The 19,589-nt window shown below is 39.3% G+C and overlaps 1 protein-coding gene across 4 annotated transcripts; it reads left to right on the top strand.

Moving 5' to 3' along the window:
- The first annotated feature begins 7 nt into the window (after nt 1-7).
- On the top strand, nt 8-19,558 carry NBR1 (NBR1 autophagy cargo receptor). 4 transcript variants are annotated; one of them, XM_080369860.1, is made up of 21 exons: nt 8-296; nt 2,542-2,604; nt 3,924-3,942; nt 4,324-4,346; nt 5,191-5,406; nt 5,957-6,031; nt 7,146-7,363; nt 8,387-8,551; nt 9,049-9,255; nt 10,542-10,701; nt 11,186-11,473; nt 11,915-12,067; nt 12,554-12,629; nt 12,954-13,064; nt 13,556-13,744; nt 13,848-13,982; nt 14,644-15,007; nt 15,289-15,392; nt 15,929-16,007; nt 16,751-16,856; nt 17,231-19,558. In XM_080369860.1, the coding sequence occupies exons 1-21, from the start codon at nt 138-140 to the stop codon at nt 17,402-17,404; spliced, it is 3,084 nt and encodes a 1,027-aa protein (XP_080225986.1). In that variant the 5' UTR covers nt 8-137; the 3' UTR covers nt 17,405-19,558. The 4 variants fall into 4 exon arrangements, with proteins under 4 accessions (XP_080225986.1, XP_080225987.1, XP_080225988.1 ...); XM_080369861.1 differs by having other exon boundaries at nt 15,289-15,383; XM_080369862.1 differs by having other exon boundaries at nt 13,583-13,744.
- The last annotated feature ends 31 nt before the right edge of the window (nt 19,559-19,589 follow it).

Here is a 19,589-nt window from a genome sequence, read left to right on the forward strand (position 1 = left end):
CTCTGTTTATTGTTGTGATCCCACAGTGTTTGGGTCCGCCCCCGCCGACCAATCAGGGCGGGAAGAAGGATGAATGGCAGGCGCGGCCGCCAGTAGTGCCGCGCGGAGCGCACGGGGCTGGCCGCGCTCGGGCCGCCATGTTAGGATCGTCGGGCCTCCTGACAGGGCTGCCGTGGGCCGCTCGGGAGCGCGGCATGGAGCCGCAGGTGAACCTGCGTGTCAGCTGCCGCGGGGAGACCCAGAGCTTCCTGGTGTCCGACTCGGCGCACACGACGTGGGCGGATGTGGAGGCCATGGTGAGCGCGGCCCGCCCCGCCGTGCCCGGCCGCGGGGGCCCTCGCTGGGGCGCCGGGAGCGTCAGCGCCGGTCCCAGGGCCCAAGCAGCGTCTCTCTCGCCTGCGAAAGCCGTGTCAGCCATTGTGCAGGCTGTTAGAGCCAGCTTTGTGTGCTGCTGCGGTCTCAGGTTTTCTGTTAGCCTTGACAGTAACTTTTACTGTTGTTATTTCCTTAGAGTGGTGTGGAAAGACTGGTTTGGGTACAGCTGCTTGTGGGACGCTTGTTCTGCGTGAGCAGGTGGCCTTAGCTGCGTGCTTTGCTCTTGCCCACAGTTACAGATAGTTGGTTTTGCTACTGTAGCCCTACAAAGTGCCCTCTGTGTCTCTTATCTTCCATCATTTTACCCCTTAAAGTAGATAAAGTGAAGTAATACTCTGCTGTTGCTTGTAGACCATTTTCCTGAAGATTTGGCTTTGCTCTCTAGGTTTCTGAACCACCAGTATGTTTTTGGTTTCTTGCCTCCTGGTGCCTTGTGTGTGCTAGTTTAGATATAACTGGTTTTGTCCGCGAGCCAGTCGCTTATGAAGGTCTGTACGTCATGCCCATGGTACACTGAAGAGGTTTTGTTTGGATGTTTATTTCCAGTTAGTGCAAATTCCTGTATTGGCTGAGGTTCAGATTTTGTGGTAAGATAAGCCGCGGTGGTGGTGATGATGATTATGTTGCAGCTGTTCTGGCTTTTTTTTTTTAATCCAACTCCAAGTTGTATCTTAGGAGATCTTGCCAATATTTTATTTTCTCTTTTAGTTCTTATTGTGGCTGAGTGTACTTTGTAGGAGGTTATTGCATTGTGAGTTACTCAGATTCAAAGTTTGAACTGCATCATCTTCAGTCATTGCATTTCAGTCTTCTAGAAGAGGCGCTACTGCAGGCTTAAAATACTTTGGGGCAAGTAGACCCTGCGGGAATGTCTGAACTAGTCAAAATCCTACTTATATCAAAGCTGGAAGCAGATTGCTGTGTATGCGCGGTGTTGCCCTTAATTAGTCGCAGAGAGTGTGTTTGTTCAAGGTGTGGTGTTCTATTACCATAATGTTTCTCTGACCAAGGTAGTACCACCGGTGTTTCTGCACTATACTGTGTGAGTTACTACCTCAAATTAGTGTCAGTTAAACTGTGTCTTGCCTATGTTTTAATATCTTATTAAATCTGTGTGGTGTTTATAAGGGATAACCTGATCTCTGGTTCTAGCCTGAATTTTAGGGTAACGGTGTGGGGTATAGGTGATGTAGATACAGACCACAGGTTTTTGACAAGCTGAGTTGATTCTCTCGCTGCGCTCCCAAAATTAATTTGGGGTATATCACCAGAAGACCCAGCCTGTAGCACGTTCATTGCAGAATGTGTGCTCTTGTGGTGCCATGGAAGTCCCAGCCATCTGCTGTCTTCTAAGGCTGCTGGTGTTCTTCTCTTAGGTCCCGGCTAGGAGAATGTGTCTTGGATATATCAGTTTTTCAGAGTCTCTGTTGAGAAAAATACAGCTTGTGTAAGTAAATGATGCAAAAACGCATGTGAGCCTCAAAGACTGTTACTCAATGTAGGGAAATAATTGCTTTCACTTATGGTTTGTTTAATGCTCTTCATTCTGTTCTCCCAATGCAAGACACAAAATAGCTGCTCAGCTTTATTCTCTTAATTCCGATCTCTGTAATGGATTTTTACGTTGATGTACAGTGCATCAGCCAGTGGGTGTTAGAATGAGATACTGCACTCTTTTTAGTACTTGAATTAATCCTAGTTGCTCAAAACACAAATAGGTTTGTGGAAAAAAGGCTGAGCACCTGTGTGAACTGTTCCTGGTTGTTTCTTTAATGTAAAAGTTAGCATCTAGTCATTGTTGGCTTTAGCCTTTGTATAGTGCAGTGTTTACCATGACTGAGTTCATTAACCCTGAGTTAATAGTCCTCTTATAATGGAAAGGTTATTATTATTTAGTTTGGGGTAAACATTAACTAGGGAAGGTGAGACATGAAAGAAAAGATTTTTTTCAGTCTAGAAAGTTAGTAAATGTTGGAGACAAGGTACTGGGGAGAGTTGTTCAACTCCAGAAGAATGGATTTTGTAAAACAGTGTTTATTTCAACTGAGAAACTGAAGGGAGGGGTGGAAGGGTTAAAACATTTTTCTCTATTAATGATCAGGATTAATTGAAAACATCTGTAGTCCTGCCTCATTGTGGTTTTGTGTCCTTTTTTTTTCTTTACAGGTTAAAGTTTCATTTGACCTGGACAACATTCAGATCAAATATATTGATGAAGATAATGATGAGGTAAAATACCTGCTACCCCACCCTTCCAACAGCTCTACCAAAGTGACTGGTGTGAACCTTTCTGCTTCTTGATAATATGTAATGGGTCCTTCAGGTGTGTCTATTATGCAGATCAGAGGTGATTTTTTTTCCCCCTTTGATAAGAAAATAGCCGTTAGTCTCGTGGTTTCACTCTTAATGTAGCATATTTAGTTTAAAATGTTTTTTTAGAAGCTACTGCCTTTCTTTTTCCCACACCGCAGAAACAGCCAGTGGTTCTGTGTGCTCTAAGGGAAGCATGCTTCAGTTAAGGGACTTTTTTATTTTTCATAAGAATAAGGTAGTTGTTACTGTTTGTGTTTGCAGCCATGGTAAACCCTTGTCTCTTCAATCTACACTCCTTCCTTGGAAAAATGTAGGTCCCCTGTCATTAGCATGTGTTTAGTTCAGTGATCTGGTCTGCTCAAATCCTCTGCTTGTTTTATGTAAATGCTATAATCTCCAAGCAGATTACTGACTCAGAAAACAAATTGGTGTATACTTCTAGTTGTCCTTGTTGAGTAACTTCCTGCTTGGCATAAACTCATCCTTTCATATTCTATTTATCTAGAGATTTAGAGTAGAATGTAGCTCTCAGATGGAATGTAGTTTTTGCAAGCTCTGTGTTCCGCTACTTGGTTTGTAGCTCTACTAAATTGCAGAGACGGGGCTCTTTTTTAAATTATTTTTTTCCCCCCCAAGGGGACATGTCAGGATGTTTCCAGCCACATTTTGGGAGATTTGTTTTCCAGCCTGTATCTATATAAATACATAGGTGCATCCTTTAAAGATCCTTTCTGAATGCTAACAGAATGAACATCATTCAGGATTGTGCAAAGCTGTAGTGATTAAATAGCTGCTTGTATTAGTAAATTCTGTGTGCAAAATTGATAAATGAGCATCTGTAGAAGATAGGCTTGGCTTGTGTTTAAATTGTAGGACACTGAACCGTTAGTTTGTTGGGTGTTACAAGCAACTGGTTCCAACCTCTTTGTACTTGTGTAGCAAACCCAGTGGTACTGGTGCCAGCTTCCTTCCAGCAGATGAGACCACACTTGGTCTGGATGCTGGCAGCTGCTAGAGACCTTGCTTATTGTGCAAATCTAGTAGAGAACATGGTCTACTCCAGAGTACCACAGCATTGATTGATTAAAAGCAGGAGCAATAAGAAATATTTGAAGGAGTGGTATTTTGGAAACTGAATAACTGTGTATTCTGAAAGTGTGCTTATTTGAAGAGATTGTAAGAGAATTGCAAAAATGTCTCAGTAGCTATAACTCACTGTTTTTTTCTCTTTGCAGGTCTCTGTGAATAGCAAAGGTGAGTTGCTGCTTTATTGAAATAAAATCAGTAAACAGACCGTAACTGTTGTTCGTGTTTTTGGAGAAGAGTTGAGAATGCTTGATTTTTGGATTTTACGTATGATTTGGCATCAAATTCCTCCCAAAGGAATGAGTCTTTGATCCACGAAGTGGATCAAATTGGAAATGACTAAATTCATGGAATGTTAAGTCTCTAGGCTGTAAATACGTTTGCTTGTTGGCATACATGTGACTACTTTTTTCAGTAGCTGTATATTAAAAGAATTTACAGATGGTATGGGAGACACTTCTTGACGTAAGGGTCCCTGAATAGTGTGTTCTAAACTTAAAACTTTTGTTTGATAGTGGAAAAATCACATTTCTTTCCCTTTTTCTTTAGAGGAATATGAAGAAGCTCTGAAGGTAAATGCTCTCTGAATTTTCCCTGATAAGTTCATCCTTCTCCAATTCAGATTGGTGTAGCTGAGAAAAAACCAGCATTACCTGGTCCGTGGCAATAAAATAGTTCCGTTTTCTGGCTTTGTACACTAGCTTGAATGTTTTTCTATGATTTTTTTCCATCCAGTCTAAACTTGATTTGTATAAATTAGTTGATTAGGCACTTGTGATTCAGGGCCCTGAGCAGCCAGTTCATCTGGCTATCTCAAATGCTTAAACAGTAATCCCATGTTTGGAGGTACTGGGCTGTCATGGGACCTAAAGGGATCCTTTTAAAAGTCTTGCCACGTTGACTTTATTGCCAGAGAGTACATCATTAAAGCTTTAATTGATATCAATGCTTAGTTACACTTGGACAAAATAAGAATTGTATTCCTTTAAATTTTGGTTGTACAATATTGCTGCTTTCAGAACTTTTGGCTCGTGGTTTGAATGTTAAATCTGGTAATGATCGTAAATTCAAATTGACTGTAAGTTCCTGGACAGAATCTGTATTGTTTACTGGCTAATACAAGCAGCTTTTATTGTAGACTGAAAAATTCCTGTAGAAAATCTACATAATTATCCTTTTGCTTATAATAAACTTTTTAATAAGCGTATTAGTAACCTTTATAAGCATATAAAGTAACCTTTAAGAAAGGCAGAATAAAATATCAGCTGAATATACCTTGGCATTTCACTCAGTTTTTCTTTTTGTGTTAGTCTTTTCCCAGCCTCTCCAGTGTAGTGTAGTTCTGTATTTTTACAGGATTTTGTATGTTAGTTGTAAGTGGACTAAACATGGTGTATGTATGTAATGTTTATTCAGATTGCAGTTAAACAAGGAAATCAACTTCAGATGAATGTGTATGAAGACAGCTCTTCTCTGAAAGAAGCCTCGTATTGTTCTTTGCATCCACATGAAAAAACTGTGACAGGAAAGATGACACTTGATAAAGATGAGAAGAAACCTCTTTTGCACTACTCTGTGCTAGCTGAGGGGTTAGAGGAAGATTTAAAAAATGAGACGGAGCTGACAATTCAGGTAGGATGTAGAGCTGGAATATATATTCATTAAAACAATTTGTAAGTGTAATTCACTTTATAGACTGTCATTTTAACCCATACAGAAAAACTCTGACTTCAGAAGTTGGTCTTCATTTTCAGCTACCTGCACCCATTGAAGCTCACAAAATTGTTTGAATGTCTTCAAGAGGATATTTTGATGCTGCATTTAGAAATACAGATTCTTTCATGTTGACCACTCTTAAGTATTTTGATAAACAAAGTAATTGGCCTCCTGAAGCCCTGACTGTCATCTAGTAGCATCTGGTTGTCCTGATTTCTTTAGCATTGATGTGTAATTACACTCAAATGCTAATAAGGCAGAAATCTTTCAGGAAAATGTCAGTGGCTTCCTTGTGTTGCTTTTCTACTGCAACTTTTCTGAAGTACTTAATCTTTTTTTGTAAAGATTCTTGAGAGCTGTTTGAAAGGGGGTTAACTTGCTGTATTGAAGTTTTTTTGCAGCTTTGCATACTTAAGGTTTGTGACTCATTTTTGTGGTGTGTTTGTTCCGCGTTTTTTTTCCTCAGGAAAAGTTAAATCACACTAGAACTGGAAGAACAAATGAAAATCCTCCAGAATGGTTCACTAGCTACTTGGAAACAGTAAGTGTATTTTCTTCTGAACTTTTGAATTCTGAAGGGAGGCTGTGGATAGAAAAGATTCTGTACATCTGATCACTCTTGCTCTTAGTACTTGTGAGATCTTGTGAGGATCTTAAAAGGGCATTTAGGTATCTAATCACTCTGCCTTTGTGGTGGTGAATGGAAACTAGGTGTCTGACTATGGCTGTACAGTATAGGTGTTACCTTAAAAAAAAAAAAGTGGATTGTTTGGTTTGTGCACCTGACTAGTTTGAGTGTAGTTTTAAGTAGCTCCCATGGTAGAATCCTTGTTGCACTCCAGATAGTCATAGGAAATTCAGGGCACAGCATGAAAGAGTGTGAAATACGGTGTTGCTGTTGGAGACTCTTGTTTGACCAGTTTCAGGAGGGTAATACTTAAGGTTTCCTGAGATTTGAAGCACAGCATTTGATGACCTTGCTTTTCTTGATTGTTCAGTTTAAGAAAATTCTTTCAGGAGATCCTTGAGTATAACATACAGGTTAATAAAATGTGGTTGTTAACTTGTTTTTAACAGCTAATAAACATCACCTAAGAAGCAGTTAGATGCAAGTGCTAAGAATTAATTAGCTAGTGAGCTCTTGAAACTAAAAGGTACAACGTACAAGAGTGTATGCATTTGTTTTTAAGTTGTTGGGTGGTTTTTTTCTAGAATCTCCCTTCCTTTGCCACCTCTTTATACAAACAAAAGATATGGGAACTTAATGGTTGTATTTAAAATATCCCTGGTGAACAAAATCAGGACTTAATGATAGGGACTCCACAGGGGTGTGTTTGGAGTTGTGTTAATTAGTTTCCTTCCCTTTGTGTAAGATTAGGGAAGAAGAACCTTAATATTGTAAGCATGAGTATATGATTTTTAATTTGCCTTGTTAAAGCTATGGGCTTGTATTTTGTAAAATACAAATCCTTTGAGGAATGTGACACTTGTTTAATTTCATCTGGAATGTGCTGGGGGGATGGGAAGTGGATGCTGAACTGCTTTTGTGACTTACAGATTGGGAGATTTGAGACGGTGTAATCCAATTTTGGTTTGCTGCATAGGTGAGTCTTGTCCATGAGTACTTTATTTTTTTTGTTTTTTTTTTTTTCCAGTTCAGGGAACAAGTAGTTAAGGAAACTGTTGAGAAACTGGAGCAAAAGCTGTATGCGAAGCTTGTTCATCACAATCAGCCTCCAGATATTTCTGAGAGCTCTATTGCAGCAGCACCTGCAACTTCAGAGAGCCAGTTGGGGAATGGCAACCAGTGTGACTGGCTGATCTCCTGCTGCAACTGCCAGGCCCGAATTGTTGGAGTTCGCTACCAGTGCAGGTAGAATATGAGGGGTGGGAGTGCGGGAAACCTAAGATGTAGGGTACATGAGCGAGTCTGAGCAACTGTCTTGGTGTTGCAGACTTCTAATCAGCAGCATGCTGTACATTCCAGAACATCTAGTGTGTCTCACAAACAGCTTATGTTCTCTGCTGTGGTGGCTAGAACTTATCTGCATAAGAGCGACGTTAATGCTATTTTGAGAAAACATGATTGTTAAAGTGAGAGAACTTGATAACACTTGCTGTATTCTTAAACGCTCTTTACCTTTTTTGCATATAACATGCAGTAAAGGAAAATGTTTTGTTCGTTAACTAAACAAAAAAAAAAGCAAAATATATAATCACCAGTTTATAGTAGTCCTTCATTTAGTTCCGACAGTCAATGAAACTACAGCAGGTCATGCCTTTTTTTAACGATCTCGCTACTGTCAGTTTAATAATATGAAATAAGTTCTAATGAGTGTCTTAAGTGAGGTGTCAAAAGTGAGGGTTTTATTTGAATGAGGCAATTGCTGTAAAGCTAAGTATTTTAGGACTAAGCAGCAGCAGTGGATGTTTGTTTTTCTTGCTGTCAGGAGATGACAGTCTGTTTTTTACTAGTCCTGTTCCTGCAGGACCAATCTGCTTTGCTTCCCTGAATACTTCAGTTTACTTATCCTCTGTATTTTCATAAGTATGATGCTGTCTCTGGCATTGGAATTCGGTATGTTTTATCCTTTATAGCAACAATTGTTAATCACTTGGGGTAAAGGAAGCATCTGTTTCTTTCAATGTGTACTCAAGAAGGAAGTAGGAACTGTGCTGGCAAGAAAGATACTGATCTAGATATTCCAGATGGCTGCAAATATTGATGTATAAGTGAGAGAACCAGCTTCTCTTTCGCTCAGGCACTGCTTACAATGGTAGGATGGTACAGGGCTGTTTATCTGCAGAAATGTAAGGATTAATTATCCTTCCATGTCTTTTTCTACTGCACTGATTCTTTGCCTTTTGGTACCCTTCTGCCTTTTCTTCTTTACAGCCTTTGTCCAGCCTACAGTATCTGTGAACAGTGTGAAGCAGGAACGTATGCACATGATCCTAATCATGTTTTGTTAAAGCTGAGAAGACCTGTGCTGTGTATTGCTGAGAATTACAGCCTTGCTGAGTGCTCACCTCGCCTGCCTGCTACTCTGGAGCAAGTTAGGTAAATGGTGGCACCTGTCAATACCTGACAAGATGATCCTGATAGCAAAGTGGAAACACCTGTATTGGGGTTGACGTTCAGCTTTTATGTTAGATTTAAAGATGACAAGAAATGGAAATGGTACTCAAACTTCATTGTGAGTAGCTAAAAGTAGCTATACACTTCTGAGTGGCCTAAGTCATAACTCTTAGTGTTTTTAATAACGAAGTAGAAAAAACAAATCTCATGTCATAGCTGGGTAGCAAACTTTGAGAGCTTGCTTTTTTTTGAGAGTATACTCTAATCTGCCTTTAAGTTTGCTTTTTCACGGGGCCACTCAAAATATCTTCACAAGGAACTATGAAGATGTTCTTTTAAAATAATTTAAAATTTTAAAATACAACATAGAAGTATGAGACATTTCCTTAGTGTTCCCTTTGAGACTAAGACTGTGCTGGCTAAAGCTAAATTCTAATCAATTTAATGTATCGTAACAGAGTGTCTTATTCTTTTTGCAGGCTTCAGAAACAGATGGACAAAAGATTTCTGAAGGCAGAAAAGCAAAGATTACGAGCGGAGAAGAAACAGCGAAAGGCAGAGGTCCGAGAGCTCAAAAAGCAGCTAAAATTGCACAGGAAAATTCATCTGTGGAACTCGGTCCATGTATTGGAAACTAGCGGCTCACCTACTGTGAAATCTGAGAGCCTCCAACCTAATACCTTCCTGTAAGAGATGATGTTAGCAGAGCATTTCTTAGTTGTGCTGTCTGATCTTTCATGATGAGACCAAGCTAAAGTGTAACTAGAGGAAGGTTATGAAATTATTCATTTAAAGTATTATTTGTTGTTGGACCTTGAGAGAGTTCTGTCTAAATGCAATTTGCAAGGTCGGGTCTTCTACTGTTTTCAGCTGGGAGGAGAGCAGGAGAAGAAAAAAAGTAGCTGATGGCTATTACCAGAAACAAAGATTTAGGTAGATTTGGGAGGAAGGTGAATGCCTAGGATTACGGATATATGCATGCATGCGCCTACAGTGTGGATTAATATTACTGCTACTTTTAAAAAGTCTGCATCTTCCTGCTAAATTAAATGTGTCTACATAAAGTCAAGTACATTCTGTGTCCTATGTTCAGTGCTTTTTTTTTCTTTTTATGTGATCTTAGGCTGAGGCTCATGAAACGGCAGCCTTTGCAGGCAGACACTTTGCATTTTCCATTCGCGCTGGTTTTATGAATGTACAGGTGTAAAACTTCTATAGTTCAGTTTTCTGTAATTCTTCCCTAATAATAAATACTTAGGGTGTTTAAATGTCAAATTAACATTAATCAGTTACTTACATTTGTAGGGAGCTTGAAATAGCTATCTTTGCTTCCTTTTTAATGACCAGGCATATTACAGGAACAAACCCGATGCTAATTTAGTTACCAATTCTTCCTTTTAGATCTCTTAAAGTTGGCATGCGTGTTAGCTGCTTCACCATTCCTCTTTGTGTGCTCAAATTAACAGCCAAGCTTTGGATTAAATCGATTTTTGAGCCCCTTTCAGGCAAAAACTGTGGTATCTTGTTGAAAAATGTCACTTGTAAGGCCAAAGAAGACACTAGCAATTAGACTATAGTACAATCTTTTTTGATTCAACATCATAAAGATAATGACTTCATTCTCTAAGGGAATAGCATAGCCCACAGTGCTGTTAGACTAAATCAAGTGAAGGACAGTGAACTTTTCTCTGTTCAGCCTGAGTTTTGTAATTATAATAATCTTCCAAATAAGCAAATGTTGATTTGATGTGTTGTGTTCCTTGGGCAAAGGAAAGCAAACTGCTACGTGGTGTTTAGACTTAAGATGAAAACAGTAGCTAAAACATTAGAAATTTGAAATACTTCTAGAGATAGAAGAAGACACACTAAATGGCCTTCTCTGTTTTCAGCCAGTGAAATAGCAGCTAAATGACTTCCTCATTTTGGTGTTTTTTTGATACATTTTTTGTTTTTTACCTCCTTCCAATTCTAGGAGTCCTAGTCAACCCTTCCAAGCAATTGTCCCAACACTAAGTGCGGTATTTGTGGATGAGAATTTGCCAGATGGGACTCGCTTGCAACCAGGAACAAAGTTTATCAAACACTGGCGAATGAAAAATACTGGCAATGTGGAATGGAGCTCAGACACAAAGGTATCTTGCCTTTGCTATTACTTCTACACACTAAAATAGTTCTGGAAGATAATACTTGTATGCATTAGGAATCTGAATTCTCTCTCAGAACTCATTTAGGATTTAATTTGGCCTTGTAATTCACAAGCTGGGAATTCTGGGGCAATAAGATGTCTAAATAATCTTTACAACAAGATTAACATCACCAAACATGTCTTCCAGTGCTGTTTTAATGTCCCAGTTCAGCCTTGTTTGCAACAGGTGTGTTGCTTTTCTGACTTCAAAAACCTTTCTTCTGTGACTGTTCATGCTGAAAGATGGGCGTATCTTCTTACTTTGTGGTGATAGTGACTAATGCGAGAATATTTACTAGCAGCCTCTCTTCTCCGTGCCTGCTATCTGCAAGGCCTTTCGGCAGAGGAACTTTTAAGTGCTCTTTACTGCCTGTAGTTTGCAGAGAAGCTTGCAAAGTTAACTTTTGCTTTTTTTCTGTTGTATGTTTCAGCTGAAACTTATGTGGGGAAATCTGACCTTGGCATCTGCTGAGAAAAAAGATGTGTTGGTGCCATCCCTTCCATCGGGACAAGTGGGAACTGTTTCGGTGGAGTTTGTGGCTCCTAATATAGAAGGAACTTACACCTCTCACTGGAGACTGTCACACAGAGGGGAACAGTTTGGGCCCAGGATCTGGTGCAGTATTGTTGTAGATCCCTCCTCAACTAATGACTATCTTGAAAGCAGTTGGAAGAATTCTGATTCCTGTCAGAAGGATAAAGCTTCCAGCACCAAACAGGCAAGTCACTCATCTGAGATTTTGGGCAGTTCTGAATTGCCTAGTAGAAGGAGCGATGTATATTGTTTGGTGCAATGACATCCCAAACTATATTAATTTCTAGAGGTTTCTTTGAGTTGCTTGCTTCTAGTTTTTATTTTTCAATAGAAAAAACCCACAACTTTTATTTCATTAGTAAGTCCTAAAACGGTCATTTTTTGGCAGGCATGGGATTAGTTATCAGTCTGTTGCCCCTATTTGTCAACTATTTTTTTTTAACTGAAACACTGCAGGATTTCTCCCTGTTCGATCTTGTCCTTTTGGCTCTAAAGTGAGTTGAATTAAATCTCTTTCAAGTTTCTTGTGTTATTATACACAAAGTGCAGGCTTTACTTTTGATGGAATTGTTTATTTGCTGCCTGCCTAAGGGGCTTCTTGGATCTTATTTATTTACTTTTGCAGGACGCTTCCTTAAAGACAGAAGCAGATGCTCAACTGATGGGTGAAATCATGGAGCAGGCTGAAATACCTCTGCCAACTATTCCTTTAAAGATCAAAAATCTGCCAAGTGAGAGAGAATTTTATATCCCATCTGTTGATCTCCTCACTGCACAGGTAAAGTGCTAAAATTCATGTAGAGATAAACCATATTGGGTTTGATATCTAGGTACATAGGCATCCATAAAAATAAAAAGCTTCTGAGCTCAAAAATAGGCACTATATTTTCAAGAAAAGTATGTTGCATTTTGTATAGCAGACATATTTTCCTGAATTAGTATCAGGGACTGTCACTGTGGAAGGTATGTGCAGGACAGGCTAAGATTCTCAAAGAGTCACAGAGTTGGGTCTTTCTCTGGCCCCTAACAAGGGAGTACTTAGCTTACAAGTACTTGCAAGTACTTAGTACTTGCTGCCCTAATTTGTGTACCATGTTGTGTGATGTGGGTGTACGTTATGGGAAAACTGCTCTGTCTGAGATCATGCTGAGTAACAAAGAGCAGGGGTTATTTGTAAGTTACTGGGATCTGATGCTGGGAAGTGCAGCATAGGATTAAATTTCAGGGTTTGTTGATAAAACTGCACGGTGGGTTTTTTCTGTAGGATTTGCTGTCCTTTGAGCTGTTGGACATCAATATTGTGCAGGAATTGGAGCGAGTGCCACACAACACTCCTGTTGGTAAGCTTCTCATATCCTCTGTGCTGTCTCTAGCAGACAGTTATCCTTTGTGTTTTCAGTTTTGGCTTCTTTTCAGCTTTTACATTCCCAAGACCATATGATTCCAGACATTTGAAGAAGGCTGCCGTTTTCTTTGCTCAACCAGTGCCAGTGTAATGCAAAGCTAGTTGTTTATTTCACCAAATTACCTTATAAGATAACTGGGTTTCTTCAGTCTTGGAAGAATATCCCTTAAAAAAGATGAACTTCTCAAGGTTGCCTCCTGGAGGAAGAAAGGTTCCTACTCCCTTAGTGTCAACAATCCTTGCTACCTTTGTTTTTCAGACATGACTCCATGTATGTCCCCTTTGCCACATGATAGCCCCTTGCTGGAGAAACCTGGCTTAGGTCAGATAGAGGAGGAGAACGAGGGGAGTGGATTTAAACCGGTGCCTGGTAAGCACTAGTTGTGAGGAGCTTGGGGGTGAGGGGAGGAGAATATTGTCATTTCTGTGCAGTCAGCAGACTTGGTGTCTAAAAAGCATTCTAGCCTCCTGTGTTTCCCTTCTGTGGAAAAACAGTTGTTTGGCTCATAAACCTGTAGTCTGATGCTGCTTTCTGATTGTAGAGGTGGGAGCATAATATATGTAGAATTCAGAAGTACAAATGCTCTCTTGATTTGTCCAGCCACTAGAATTGTTGGGAGAATTCACAATTTGCCCTTTATAGACTAGATTATACTCAGACAGTCAATGCCTCAAGCGTGGCCCCCATACTTTTTCAACTATTTTCACATTCAACTTGAACTGAATTCAAAAATCTTTCAATTTTTAAAAAGAATTAACACATAGAGTCAACATTAGCCTTGGCTAGCCTAAAAAATTCTTCTTATACTTACATTTCCTTGTTGCAGTGTTAAAATAATTTGTTACATCTCCCTTTCAAAGGAATGACGGAAGCCTGCTTTCCTGCAGATAGTTGTATAGTGAAAGTGAAAGCTGAACATCCATGTAACCAGGAAGAAGGGGAAGAAGATATGAGTGGGACGCAGTTTGTCTGTGAAACTGTAATTCGCTCTCTGACCCTGGATGCTGCACCTGACCATAAGCCCCCACAGAAGAAGAAAATCCTCCAGAGTAAGTACTGTCTTTAGCTTTGCGGTCAGACATTGGCTACAATTTGCTCTGTGCTGCAGGTGGCAATACCCCTTTAATTTGTTTTTCCTGATTGTTTTATTAGGCTCTTTACAAACATTGCAAGACACTTTCAGCTGCAACATGACAAATAAAGAATCTCCTAGGACAAAATCTAATTCCACTTCCAAAAAGGAAACAAAGATTCATCAGTCAGAGGCAATGGCAGAAAATAACCGTGGTAAGTAAAACAAGTTTGAATTTAAGATAAAGCTGTAGTAAGGGCTAAAAAAAATAAAATGCTGGTGTAAAAAGGTCTGATGCGGTTCTAAGAAATTGATTCTCATTAGATCAAGAGAATCATATCAGAAAATTAGTGTAAATACTCTGAGAAATCAGCTAGTTTAACAGTTGCTTTAAAAGAAAAAAGTGAAATTGAGACATAAAGGTTCTAATCTTTATTCAAGATTGGTATTCAATTCAAACCGGGTATTCAAGTAAGTGTTCATGTGTTAAGCGTGGCTGGTGCTTCCATATTTTGTATGTGTAGCTTGAAGTCAGTGCTTTGAACTGTAATGCAAACTGTAATTGAACTGCTGCGTGTAATTTAGGAGCTGAAAACCTGTTGTTCAAGTTCTCAGTGTAGCTCTTCTTCCTGTTTTCGTTATAAGCATTAATAGCAGCAGCCTATCTGCATAGACTTAACAGTAAGATCTATTACTTTTTCACGCTACACCCCCACCCCCAATAGACAAAGAAAATTACACCACTGCTCTTGGGAGCAGAGGTTTAGGGCTATTTCTGAATAACTTGCCTCTTGTACCTGGGACAGTACTGTCTTTGCTGTTAACAGTTGTGCATTTTGTATGAATAATACTTCACTACTCTCCCCCCGCCATTAGGGGACCATCTCCTGTCTGATGAGAGAGCAAGCCCCTGCAGTGATACTGGCAATTCTGATGAAGAGGAAGATGATGATAAAGATGATGTTCAAAGTCAAGGCTCTTCTGCTTCATCAGAGGATTATATCATTATTCTCCCCGAGTGCTTTGACACCAGTCGTCCTTTAGGGGAGTCTATGTATAGTTCGGCTCTTTCTCAGCCCAGTTTGGAAAAGACAGGAGAATCTGAAACAGGAGCAGAAAATCCAGAAGGGGAGAGGCAGCCACAGATCCACAGCATCAACGATATTTTGACAACTTCACAAACACTGGCTGTAGTACCACTAACCCCAGAGGTTGTGGACACCTTACCACAGACACAAAGGTATGTGTCCCAGATGAGAGCAAAATGGTTGTTAGTGTTGCTGTAGAGTCTGCAGGGTGTTGTGCTTAAGTTCAAACAGAAATTGTTGCAACATAAGTGTTGTCTCATACTGGAGTGAACATCCTGAATCCTGCAACTTCTTTATAAAGCCTGTACTCACTTGATGAGGTGAGTGCAAAAGAGGGAAAGAAGGAAGCATGTGAAGCATTTATTTTCTCTGTTGATCTTGACTTAGACTTGATGAAAGTAGTAAAAGTAACTCTTTTGCCTTATGTTCTCAGGAATCTTGCATCTCATCAGAATCATATCTTCCAAGAACCAAACATACCGGCTTCAGAGAATATCTCTTCCACTCCCCATAATCAGACAAGAGAAGGTATTGACAGTACGTAATGAAGGGTGCATGCTATTGTTATTTCCTGTTCCTTATGTCTTGTATTGGATTTAGTGTCTTGTTACTCTTGAGGAGAGCAGAAATCTGCCAAGTAATATTGTGAGGGGTTTCTGAGTGTTGAAACTTATTATACAGAAGATTTGATTAAAGAAGTAATTGGATTTGTGGGTCAATTAAGAGCATGTATTCATTAGGGGTAGTGGGAGGATACTCAGAAGTATTTGTAGGCATCTGGAAAACTACCTTGCTCTGGAATTAATGATCTATGTATTTAAGCTGTTACAATCACTGGGAGTGCAGACAGCAGTTCACCTCATGTTAAACACTCGCTGACTAATCAGCCAAATGACTTCTGAAGTTTTTTGATTGCAGTGAGAATTCTGTATACCTAGTTTGTGTGGATAACTAAACTTGAAAGTACTAATTTTGGACTGTATCCTACTCCTTTCCATTTACATACGTGTTGCATCTCTTCAGCTTCTCATTAGTTGGACATGTTGACATGATATTTTTTCTTCCTCTTCCAGAACCCAGCGGTGAAGACAGTCGTGGACCAGGATCTTCTGAATTTCCAGCTAGTAAACAGAAGTGCTCGGAATACCCAAGGTAATGAAACTGAAGCTGTAACTTCACAAATACTGTTTTAAAATGAGAACTGCTAAATTAGGCACCTAGGAAAAAGCACTGGCTTACAGTTTTCATGTAGTCAGTAGTTTGGAGAAAGGCTTCCCTTCTTCAAGGAAACGTATGCTGAATTATATAATGCTATATCTTCATAAGATCTCAGTTTCTACTTAAACACAAATATAAAGGATGCAGAATTGGCATGTGGAAGTATATGAAGAGCCCAAGCTGAATCCTTCTAAAATTCTGTGGTTTTTTCCTGGAAAAATCTCAGGATTTTTAAAATAGGGATTTTGTTAGTTTAGCTACTAAGTCAAACTCCTTAAGATACTAAGACTGGAGGACTAAGACAAAACATTGGGCAGAATATTAAGTGATTTAAGAATTGATAGAAGACAAACGGAAGCTATTGTGTCACAGTGCACAACTTTCATGAATAGTCTTTTGGGTGAGAATACTAAATTCTTCACAAAAGGCCACGTTATGAAAGTAAACTAATGTGCTTTAGCATAAACCCATTATTTAAGAGAAGGTTTCAAGTGAGAATGAATGAGCTTCCTGCATCCTTCCAATTCCTGAACAGCAATGATTCCTTTGGATCACAGGTGGTTCTCTCCAACCAGAACTAAACCTCAGGTGGCACATTAATAGGGACAGACTTGCATTTCATGTGAAACAAACACGTGGCTTTGCTGACCCTAAAGTAATCCCTGACTTCTCTGCAGATACCCTCAAGGAAGCAGCATTGCAGGAGAACTAGTTAAAGGAGCTTTGTCCGTTGCTGCTTCTGCCTACAAAGCATTATTTGCTGGACCACCCGTCCTAGAACAGGTAAATGTCTGTCGTGTATGCTGTGTGAGTTTCACGGTGTCAACCTTAAGTTTATAAAGCATATACATATAGTTTTATCACTATCCTCTATAGGACTTCTTGGAACAGTAAAACGTTAAGCTTCATTGCATCCATTTGAAGTATGCTGCTCCACCAGCAGATAGGGAAATCCATACCATGGGGATGGAAGCGTGTGTCTCATAGTCATGTGAGACTGGTAATTCACCTTGGAAAGTGAGCATAAACAGCTTAATTGGGGGCAGAAGGGCCTCTGTGCCTTAATTACATCCCAGTATAATGCAGGACAAGTGCTTCAAATGGCAAAACCAAATTATCTTTTTATAGCTTACCTTACAATCTTTTGTTTTTGGCAGCCTGCAGCTACAGAAGAGCGCACTGCCACTCTTCTGTCCAGTCTGTGTGAGATGGGGTTCTGTGACAGGCAGCTAAACCTGCGCCTGCTGAAGAAACACAACAATAACATGGTTCACGTGGTAACTGAATTGCTTCAGATCAGTAACAGCGACTGGTACAGCAGTAGATACTGAACCTTCCTGGTGGAGAAAGGAGTAGTCTTCGTTGGGTAAACTCTGGTTAAACACTACAACAGTAGCAGGCTGCTCCTCAGCTGCTTTCTGTTTGGAAGTGAGACTAAAACTTTGGCTTTTCTCTGAGCGTTTGACCTTTTTTTTTTTTTTCTTTTTTTTTTTTTTTTTTTTTCATGGAAATGTCAAATAGTGCTTGTCACAGCATCTCATAAATTGGAGACCAGAAGAATTTCAACTGTTATTTGAACCTCGTAGTTAAATGAGTAGTGTTGAAGTCTCTAATTTCATGCTGAATCCTATTATCAGGGAATCCTGTAGGGTTACTTAAACTTCCACCCAAATGAAAACTTCCCCTGTTATTGTGTGTAAGAGGTTTGGGTTGTTGGTTTTTTTGGGTTTTTTTAGGCAGCTGGAAACTTGTTTTGTTGACTTTTAACAAGCTTTGGAATAGGAACCAATGTAAGATGCTGCTGTAAGATGTAGTCTTGCCTAATTTACAAAAGATGCCCACAACTAGCAAGTTGTTTCTTCTGATATGATTTAGTAATTGATTTGTCCAATGCATGATAGTAATGTAATAGATTTAAAACTTACAAATGATTCTTACAAGAAAAAGTTTGCTCATACATGAAAAGAAGTCTTGAACCATCAAACAACTTCTGAGAAGTCTGAAAGTGTAACCGCTGTTAAACTGATGAGTATCAGGAAAGTGATTTTTTTTTTTGTAGCAGCAATTGAGTCACATCTAGTAATAATTGTGCAAAACATCTGCCTAATGGGAAAATATAGCCCACATACAATATTCTGTTAAAAATGGAGTGTAAGGGTAGGAAAGGCCTTTCTAAGAATCTCCACAGACTTTTTGTAAAAAAAAAAAAAAGTTTGACCACTGTTTTCAGTATAGTGTAAACCTCTTACTCTGTTAATATCACATAGAAGAATGGAGGAATGTGTAGAAATTCAGACCTGGAGTACAAACTCTGGTAATGTTTAGGAATGGAAAGAGTGCTTGAGGTAGGGATTGTGTGAGTTAATGCGTTTTTCAAACTATAATTTAACTTAAGCACTTTTAAGTGTACGTACAGTCTTTTGTGATGGTTCTAGCTGCTCCTGTGTTTCCATAGACGCATCTGTAGGATTCATGTTTCTCACAAGATTTTGCTTCAGATGCCCGTATTTAATTTGGAAATCTAAGAATTCCCTTCTAAATGTGCTGAGAGAGATTTGATTCTGAAGAATCAGAAACGAACTACATACGCTGCTGTGCAGTGGTGTATCCATAGATAACTCTTCAGAGTCCAGTCCCTCTGAAGGTGACAGCAGTGTTGGTTACGTTCTTACTTCCAAGCAAACTTTTTTCCTTGCTGCAGTAAGAGACCATTGATCCTAAAATATTTTGTAGTGCTGCTGCTTCGAACTAAGGTGTTCCTCTTTTGTCACAACATTAGCTGAAGAAGTAGCAGTATTGTGACTGACCAGGTGATCAGTAGTAGTAATTTTTTTAAGAGACGTAATACACTTAGAGATAAGATACCATTCAAAGAATTAAAGGAAAAAAAAAAATGTATCATACCATTTTTGTTTTAAACCTATTTTTATAGATTGTGGAAGATATACTCTTAAATGTTTATTTTGAAATACAGTAGAACTATTTTGCAGTGTTTCCCATCTCTCTGTACACCAGTACAGCTGTCTGCTGTGGACCAGATAAAGATCCTTCTGTAACTTGAAACTGCTGTTTTTTTCCCCACATTAACTTGTGTGTACTGTTTTGAGTACTTTTTGGCTTATGCCTCTCTGGAACAGGGAGGAGGAAAGGATGGTGAAGTGCAGTAGCTGGTGGAACTCTTAAGTGTAGTGTGGTACCTGCGTTGATCTGGACCACCCAGCAGGACACATGTTCTTTCGGTGTGTACGTTTGTACGTAGCATGTTGATGAGTTCTATACACTAACGAAACACTAAAATGGAGGAAAGGACACTTCATTGCAAATTGAAATGTGAAGTGTGAAATGCTGTTTTCTTTAGATTACTTTTTACTAGGGTTTAGATAATGTATGCTCAGGCTTAAGATAGATATATTTCTGTTGGCTTTGTATATTTTGTTAATGGATGCATGGTATAATTTATAATATATTCTATAGCGCAGACATGACCTCTGTATCTTATTTAGGGCGAGCACTTTA

This window comes from Falco punctatus (genome assembly GCF_963210335.1).
Source record: "Falco punctatus genome assembly, chromosome: 19".
In the NCBI taxonomy this organism is placed as follows: domain Eukaryota; kingdom Metazoa; phylum Chordata; class Aves; order Falconiformes; family Falconidae; genus Falco; species Falco punctatus.